The sequence below is a fragment of the Centruroides sculpturatus genome, unplaced genomic scaffold (assembly GCF_000671375.1).
Source record: "Centruroides sculpturatus isolate CEXI.00-Female unplaced genomic scaffold, Cexi_2.0 scaffold222, whole genome shotgun sequence".
Taxonomy (NCBI): Eukaryota; Metazoa; Arthropoda; class Arachnida; order Scorpiones; family Buthidae; genus Centruroides; species Centruroides sculpturatus.
The window spans coordinates 778,980-788,299 of record NW_019384483.1 but is presented as its reverse complement, the minus strand read 5'-3'; the positions used below and the strand labels follow the sequence as shown (position 1 = coordinate 788,299).

The following is a 9,320-nucleotide window of genomic DNA, read 5'->3' as shown; positions in this document are numbered from 1 at the left end:
GAAGGTTGAAAAACACTGATTTAGACAAAAATCTAATACAGGTATCTCCCCGTTTATCCACTTTACTTTTACGAAAGATTTATATTAGACCATGATTTCGCTAACCGAAAGAAATCCGAAGAGGTTTTTCGTTTTTTTACGAAAAAAAAGGTGATGAGCAAAATACAGTTTAGCGTTTGTTTTGCAGTGAGCAGCGGAGACGAATCTCCCTCTCCAAGCTCCTTCTCTGGGAACTTCACTCAGCATCAATATGCCATAGTTTTGAACTGTGTCTATAAGCATCATTTTGTAAAGCGAGAAGCAAAAGTAAAGCGAGAAAACGGAAAGATTAGCGAGATTGCAGCCGAAGTTTTCATCTCTAAAACGTGAACGGCTAGAGATGAAAACTTCGGCCGCAACCTCGCTATTATTACTTGAATGGATTGATAAGTGTATAAAGATGGTGTTTCAACTTTACTTAAGAAAAAATTAGCCAGTCTTTTCAATAGGTTAAAAACAGGAAGAATGGATGATAGTACTGCAAAAGCAGCGGCTGGATATCAAGGTGGCAACCTACCGCTCTGGGGGATCCGGGTTCGAATCCGAGCGGGACGAAAAATCCCCAAGAATTTTTCGGGGTGTGGTCCATTCGGATATGTCGGGCCCCGTCCCTCACCACCCGGCAGCCCCATTGTGGGTCTGGCTGAACCCATAATGGGCTTGCAAAAAGATTCCCTCTTAGTGCCCACAGGACGGAGAGTTAAAAAAAGTATTAAAGAGTTAAAAAAAAGTATTGCAAAAGTGGAATTTAAAGTCAACCATGGATGGTTTGATCAGTTTTTAAGACGAGAGCTGCTTCATAGATTAAATATTTCTTACTAGAGGGTAACTTTTGGTGCAATTGAACTACATTGTATCCACATTTCTGCTGTATATTTACCATTTTTACTTCTGTTGTATGTTAGTATTATTTTAGGTTTAGTGTGATTTAGTAAGTTAATTTTGAGTTTGGAGGTACTCAAAAAATTTTCCCATATAAATTAATACCCATTTTACAATTCCGAGACAAATTTTAGACGGCTGAGAATTATAATGTCTATCTTCACTTAAATTTTTTATGAGACGAGTTTAAAGTTTGACATATTATAAAATGGTTATTTATTATAACTGGATATTGCGAATTTGTATATATATACTGTTCGTGTACGTCGTTTTCAATACTTTTAGTCTAATATATATTATTTCTATATTACCCGGAGAAATTTGAGTGTCCATATGGAGATAAGACAAAATGCTTCCGTTTTTTTTTAAAGTAACGTTTATATTTAGACATACGACAAAACGTATACCCCAATAAGAGTAAAATTTTTAAGAATATGAGACAGATCAACGTTCGACGGCGGTCGGGCATTATTCCACGTAGGACAAGTTATTTTAACAGATAGCTTACTCCAATCAGAACAGATAACTTAGCATAAGACAAAGTAGCTTTTTCTTTTTCTTTCTCTTTGTAAATTGTTGGTTGACATACCTTCAATTAGCCTAGTTTCGAGTAGAATATTCTTTTTACTATACGATTATTATAAAGATAGTGTAAAGGCAGCGGCGTAGCGAGGGTGTCAGCCGCCCGGGGCAAAGGAAAATTTCGCCGTCCCCTTATTTCGGTATCTCAATTTAAAATACTAAAATTCAGTTTCGTCACAGAATAAGTAATGAAAACTTCCGTGCTAGTATTGCCACCTTTTTAAAATCGCTGACCCGGACGGTAGGTGAGGTTTGTTCGAACAGAACAGAAAAGTTCCTGACGCATGCATATGTCATTTTGCAATGCGAAGAATAATGTGCAGTGCATTCCGGTTCTAAATCAGTTACAGTTAGCGATTAGGGAGACTTGGGTAGGAGTAACATAAGTAACCTAGATGACTTAGCTGTATTGGACATTGGAGGTGTATATGAATACGAATGATTCGTACAAGCAAAAAAAAAAAAAGTCGACCGGTTGTGCACGAAATCCTGGACTGTCCGGATGGTAACACTATTCCGTGCTCATTTCAATCGGTCCGAATCGTAGAGGTGCGACGAAAATATTGATAAAATGGTTCAAGTTTTTACAAGATATTATTATTATTTATTGTGAAATTTTGCCCCCTAAAACGTAATTTTGCCGCTCCCTAAAAAGTGCCGCGGGGCCGTCCCTGCCGCCCTCACTACGCTACTCCACTGGGTAAAGGTATTAATTAATGTTCAAGAAAAATCCGAACAAATACCAACTTTAAAAAAGTTATTCAAATCCATAAACGATTTAATGCAAGATACATAAAATATTGCAGCGTGTAATATAAAATACATAAAATTATTTTAAAGGTCATATGTTAATATTAAAACCTCACAACACGAATGCATTTTAAAAAAAAGCTTCGTCAAATTAAAAAAAAATATAATCGGTCGAGTGACGTGTATATGAACAGCTTTCGCCAATCTTTCTGACCTCACGGATCACTAAACTCACAATTTCGAATTCCACGGACCACTATCATGAATTTTTTTTAAACGATACAAACATCTACAGAATAATGATAATAAACGTTCCATTTTACTTTATTAATATGAAATTCTATCTATATCTATAATTCATTCATTTTATAACTATTGAAACCATCATTTTCGAATGGCGAAATATAACTTTAAAAACAAATAATACAGTACTGTTATTCTATAAATTATACTATACACTGTATTTTCAAAATATTTTTTCCGTTACCCTGAAGATAATTTATTAAAGAAATCAAAACCGTTAGACATTTAAACTACTTTCGTTGTTTTGGCGTAATGTACTAAAATACTATCATCAATTTTTAGTTTAAAAAAAATGCGGTGATCATCGATTGAAGTTGGCAACACTTTCCAATTATATATTGACGTCGAGCATTCTGCGTGTGTGTGTGTGTGTGTCAAGTATCAGTCGCCCGGCTTATGAATAGTTTGTGTTTCTGCTTTCGTTTTCTGTTAAAGGAATCCGATTGTTTGCTTTCTAAAATTCGTAGTTGTTATATTAAACTATTTCACGTACGAGGCATTTGCAGAAATCGATGTGAAGTAAATAGTCGAGTTCACTATGCTAACGTCACAATTTCGCTTCCGTTTCCTGAATGAGAAGCTGCTCCAGTTTTTCGCCCGAAATATACAAAATGTTGCGTATTATAACGGAGAGAACGCCGTCAGTAACAAAATGGGCGAATATTTGGATCCCGTTCAAAAGAAACTACTGGATGAAGTATGCATAGTGGTCGATAAAAACGATCAGTCTCTATGTGGCAAAAGCAAAAAAGATTGCCATCTGATGGAGAACATTAAGAGAGGATTGATTCACAGAGCCTTCAGTGTTTTCCTTTTTAACAGCAAGAATGAATTGTTGTTACAGCAGAGATCGAGTAAGAAGATCACCTTCCCCGAATATTACACCAATACTTGCTGCAGTCATCCCCTCTTCTTAGATTCCGAAATGGAGAAGAAAAATGCTCTGGGAGTCAAGAGAGCCGCCGTGCGGAGATTGGAATTCGAACTGGGTATTCCGAGCAATTCCGTCAATTTGGATGACTTCCACTACATGACAAGAATATTGTATTCCGCTTCCTCGGATAGCATATGGGGAGAGAATGAGATAGATTATATTCTAATTTTGCAAAAAGATGTCAAAATTGAAAGGAATCCTAATGAAGTGGCAGATGTTCGTTATGTGAGTCGTGGAGACATGCCGGATTTTCTTAGTTATTTGCGTACGAAAGGCTGCCGAATTACTCCTTGGTTCGATATGATTGTAAATAATTTTCTGTACGGCTGGTGGGATAATTTACATCAGTTGGAAACCTTGAAGGATCAAGGATCAATTCATGTGTTCAAAAATTCATAATTAGAATATATACAATATTTTAAAATAATAACTTATATTTTATATGAGTTTTATTCAATTATATAAAAATATTAACAAAATTTTATGCACTGTAAACTTAAATATTTATGAAGTAAATTTTTTTGATTTTAAAAGTTATTTTGGAAGTTTTATGATTAATATTAAAGAACTTAATGCATTGTTAATAAATTCAGAATATTTTTGAATTTAAATGCATTTATTTATATTGAAATTGTTGAAATATTAATGATTCCTATATATCAGTGTTTCTCAATGGGGGCGATATCGCCCCCATGTGGGCATTTTTCCACGTTGAGGGGGCGATTTGTAACAATTTATATTTTGGGGGGCAAAAAACAATTTTCTGGGCGATATAGTAAAACATTACATTAAGAATAATTAGATATTTCATTCGTTATATTGTACAATAATTAAACAAATAACATTATACTAGTCACTAGTCTATTCGATGCAGTATGAATTTGGCGTTAATCTTGGTCCTCGGCATCAGAATTTTGAAGTGAAGGGGGCAATAATAGGTAACGGTTTTATTGAAGGGAGGCTATACTGCATTGAAGGGGGCAACGATTCGTTAGAGGTTGAGAAACACTGCTATATATAATCATCAGCAATTACTATACAATATCAATTTTATAAGTAGAAAGGCATTAAAATTTTTTAAGTGTAGGAAATATTAAAAAAATTCTAATTTTTGATTTTTTTTAAATAAATAAACTTTAGTCAAAGTTATTGCAATTTTGTTATAAATAAATAAATTTTGTTTTTAAATGTCTCTTCATAACTTCTATACATAATTAAAAATGAGTTTAATTTTTAAAAAATATTTAGAAAGGTGATGCAAGATAGAATTTACTAAAGTTTACTTGATACAGAAAACATTTCAACTTAAAAAGCAAGAATTAATATAGGAAAAGCAACCATTTATTAAAATTTTTATGCCATAACTATTAATGTATTACTATTGAAACACTCGTCTGTGTAAGAATTCACAATTATTTCAGTTTAACAATATAATTAGTAGACAAATTTTTTAATGCTAAATTTGAATATACATCTTGTACTTAAACTAGAGAATGATTAAATATTGATAGTTCTTTGAAAAATAAATCCTTATTTATATTGGCAAACCATATGTAAAATTCAAAGAAAATCTACAGTACATATATAAAATTGATAATTTACTTCACATTTACTCATTCCATTAAATAAAATTTTTTTCTTTGCTAAATAATTCCCTCTTTCTGTATTTATCTAAGTTTAATTAGTGTAAATTATCACAGAACAAAAATGTTTTAAGTAATGTTTTAGGAAAAAACGATTTTTTAAAAATATTCAATATTATTTTCAAAATATTAGTGAATATCTACAGAATATCTTTTAATAATGATTGGCAAAATATGGTCATCAAACTTTCTATAATATTTTACTTAAGCATTTATAAACTTTGAAAATTAAATAGTGATCATCGATTGAAGTTGGCAACACTTTCCAATTATATATTGACGTCGAGCATTCTGCGTGTGTGTGTGTGTGTCAAGTATCAGTCGCCCGGCTTATGAATAGTTTGTGTTTCTGCTTTCGTTTTCTGTTAAAGGAATCCGATTGTTTNTCAAAATATTAGTGAATATCTACAGAATATCTTTTAATAATGATTGGCAAAATATGGTCATCAAACTTTCTATAATATTTTACTTAAGCATTTATAAACTTTGAAAATTAAATATTTTGTCAGACAATATTTTCTATTTAATGCAAAAATAAGTATTACAGATTTTAAATTTTGATTTGTGCTCTTATTTTTTTTTATCAAATAATATATTCAGGTTAATCAACAAATATTCACTTGAAAGCATACCATAGCAAAATGAAAATCATCATTTATCAAATCACTTCAGTGTACATTTTTAGCATGTAAAATATAAAACTACAAGAATATTAGAGAGGTTGAGGCACACGTTTTAAACGTGTGACGTTCAGCGCCGCTTTCCCGTAAGCCTAAAAGTTTGACGATGGTGTTTGGAATGTCGAGTGTGATTCCACCAACTATCCAAACATCATTGTCAAACTTTTAGGCTTACGGGAAAGCTGCGCCGAACATCACACGTACACGTTTAAAACGTGTGCCTCAACCTCTCTATTGAGGAATGTTATTTATTAATAGGCAGGTGAAATACATTTGATCTAAGCTTGGTCAATTTATGGCAAGATGTGATCTATTAGCACAATTTTATTTTTTGTTAAATTTTACTAACCCACTCTTATAAAAACTATGCTACAAAATATATTTATGTACTGTATGGCAATAACATTCCAGATTATTCTTTCTTTTGGGTGAGAATTCTAAAACTATAAATTGAACACTAGCATTTGTTATTCACCATAACAAAACTATTTTATTTTCATCATTGTATGGGTGGCTCCCTTTTGGCACACCAATTTTGTAAAATAAAAAAAAGTTGTTATGGGCATTAACAAAACAATTTCTAAAATATTAACATAAATTAAACGATATAAAAAGCACATTGCAATTCCTCACATTCACCACCTGCACGTTCTACTTTTTGACTTTTTCTTTCACTGTGCTGAAAGCAAAACAAAGTTAAGTGTAAAACACAAGGAAGACAAAGAATTAATACTCCAATTGAAATTACAAATATTTTTGTTTAACTGATCATATCCAAAATGAAAAGATGCCGCAATCAATCAGTTGATGATGGCCATGGCTCCCACATCCTAGAGAGGGGGCCCCCAGACCAGGATCATTGGTGACCCCCCTTCCGACTTGAACCCGAGACCTTAGTGGTGTGAGGCGAGGGACCTAATCACTCAGCCTCTGCGACCGCTTTGGGATATGATAAGGCAGCTAAATGACAAAAAATATTATTTACATTCACAAATTAAGCACACATTTACAAAAACATCGATTAGATTTATGAGAGACAATAGAGGAATTACACCAACAAATTTTACAATGACAAACACGACATTAAAAATAAAATAGGAACAAACACAAGAACTGAAAGAATAACAGAAATTGAAAAACAAAGCACATCAACAAGACAAAACCTAAGAAACTATCAATTAAATTATTTTGCAGTAAATTTTCTGGCTTTTGCTGAAGCAAATTTTTCAATCATGTCACTAAAATTTGTTTGTTTAGCTAAATCATTTTCAATGCACAAAATTGCTAGGTTATTTAGCCTCTCCTGACCAGTTGAGTTTCTTTGCCAGTTGAAAGACCTCTCACCCAAAGAAACAGTTACTGGTACTGTACAAAACAGCTTAATTGTGAGACTAATATTGACAAATTAATCCTAAAGTTTTATTTATCATAAATTGCACTCAGAATTCCAATTGGGCTTTTTTCAGTGCTGAAAATTGTCTTATAAATATTCATAAAGTGAATTATTTCATAGATTAAGTCTTCTGTCAGATCACTGTCATATGCATTTATAAGTTTTGCTGCTTTTTCGAAAAGTTCACTTTCACCTAACTTTTGGAAATCTAAAATTGGTGAGAATATTTCATATACAACATTTGCAGCTTCAAATCTTGTTTTTAAATCATGCATAATAAAATCCAATATTGGATACACCACAGAAATTACAAATTCTTGTTCAAAATTCTGATAAAAGTTTTTTCAGCTTTCCTCATGACTCAAAGTATAAAAATTACCTTTCTGATTGTTATATTAAGTTAATAATAGTAGCTTAGAAAATTAATTAAACTATGTCAAGAATTAAATACTCCAATTAAATTGAACTTAATATTCCACAAAAAAATCCAAGAAAAGTAAAAAATACAAGCTGACATCGTCATACTGGGACCCCTGACTAGGGTCTGGTCAGTCACTACCATGTGGGGGCCATGATGGCACAATTGAATTGTAAGTCAAACTGCTACAGTATTGTGCAAATTTATGGAAACAAGGTCATGTTTTACAATGTTTTAAATTATGAATCAAGTTAGCATTACTGTTGCCAAACATTAACTGTTTTTTTTTTTTTTTGTAACCAGCTGTCACACCACTACTGAAACATATCAGACTACAAAAACATAAAATAGTAATAGTTTCACTGTAAGTGTTTATTACAGTTTTTCTTTTAAACCTAGACCTAATGAGTGTTGAAAATGGATCTCACTATTTTGGTTTGTTTCCTTTGGATGACCCTCAGAAAACCAGTAATAGCTTGAACAATGAATTAACCATAGCTGATTTTCATGTGCATGATTCAACAATTTGTCAGAGACTTCTGGAGGAGGGAAGACGAGCTTGTCACACCCAAAAAATTCAACATCATCATCATTCTTTCATTTAAGAGCTAATATTCTTTATTATTTTTTTTTATATTGAATAATTAATAATGAAAATCAATCACTCTTTGTTAAAAGTAATTTTAATATTTGAAAGTATAAAGTTTCCACTAAAATTTTAATATAGGAATTAAATCTTAAAATTTTCATGATTAACAATTTGATAGTTTTGTCTTAAATATTTTACAATCAAAATTATAATGGATTGCAAATTATTTAAAATATCAAATTAAAATATATTTTAAACTAGCAAATTTTATAAAAACATCTTTCGTAATGCTCTAATCACTTTAGAATTTAACTATAATTAACTCAGACCAATATCAAATACATCTTCATACTGTTCAAAACATGTAAGTAGCTAAATTATTTAATTTAGCTACTTACATGTTTTGAAATAATTAAATAATTTTCTGTATAACTTTAAATTAATTTTTTAAACTTTAATTTTGGTATATGTATCTTTATCTATGGATGTAGGAAATTAATACAAAGATAAGAATTTGTTTATTTTTAATAGCTGCTGACAACTGGAATAGTTTATTCAACTCTCTTTCTAAAAGCATTTAATTAGTAGCATCTTAAAAATTCATTTTTGAACAAAAATAATACATTGTTCTTAATCTCACATTGTCAGTTTAAATTGTTAATGAATAACCCTAATAAAATAGAATTTATATTTGAAAAATCAAAGTTTTGAATTTAATCTGTAAAAAAATGATCATTCCTGAAATCTAGTTACATTTATTGATAATTTAAGTTAATTTGCCATTTATTACTTCTTAAAATTGCTATATTTTTAATATAAATCTTAATTAAATTAAAATTTTTAGTTAAATATAAATGAAAAAAATTATTATTAGGGTTGATATAAATTTTCATAAGTTATTAATAATTAAATATGAAATAAGTTTATATAATTTANGTCAAAACAGTATATGGAAAAATAAAAATCAAGTTTAAGTCATTTTATTCGACTTTACGTCTGTCCGCCATAAATATTGAAATCGTAATATCACTAGAAAAGAATTTAAAGCACATAAAATCATATTAATTAAAATATATACTGTACATTTACAAGTATGTACTATAATCT

The 9,320-nt window shown here is 30.8% G+C and overlaps 1 protein-coding gene across 1 annotated transcript; it reads left to right on the top strand.

The window, feature by feature from the left end:
* Positions 1–2,881: 2,881 nt before the first annotated feature.
* Positions 2,882–3,996, top strand: LOC111621505 (isopentenyl-diphosphate Delta-isomerase 1-like). Its single transcript, XM_023363660.1, has one exon. The coding sequence runs from the start codon at positions 3,095–3,097 to the stop codon at positions 3,887–3,889; it is 795 nt and encodes a 264-aa protein (XP_023219428.1). The 5' UTR covers positions 2,882–3,094; the 3' UTR covers positions 3,890–3,996.
* The last annotated feature ends 5,324 nt before the right edge of the window (positions 3,997–9,320 follow it).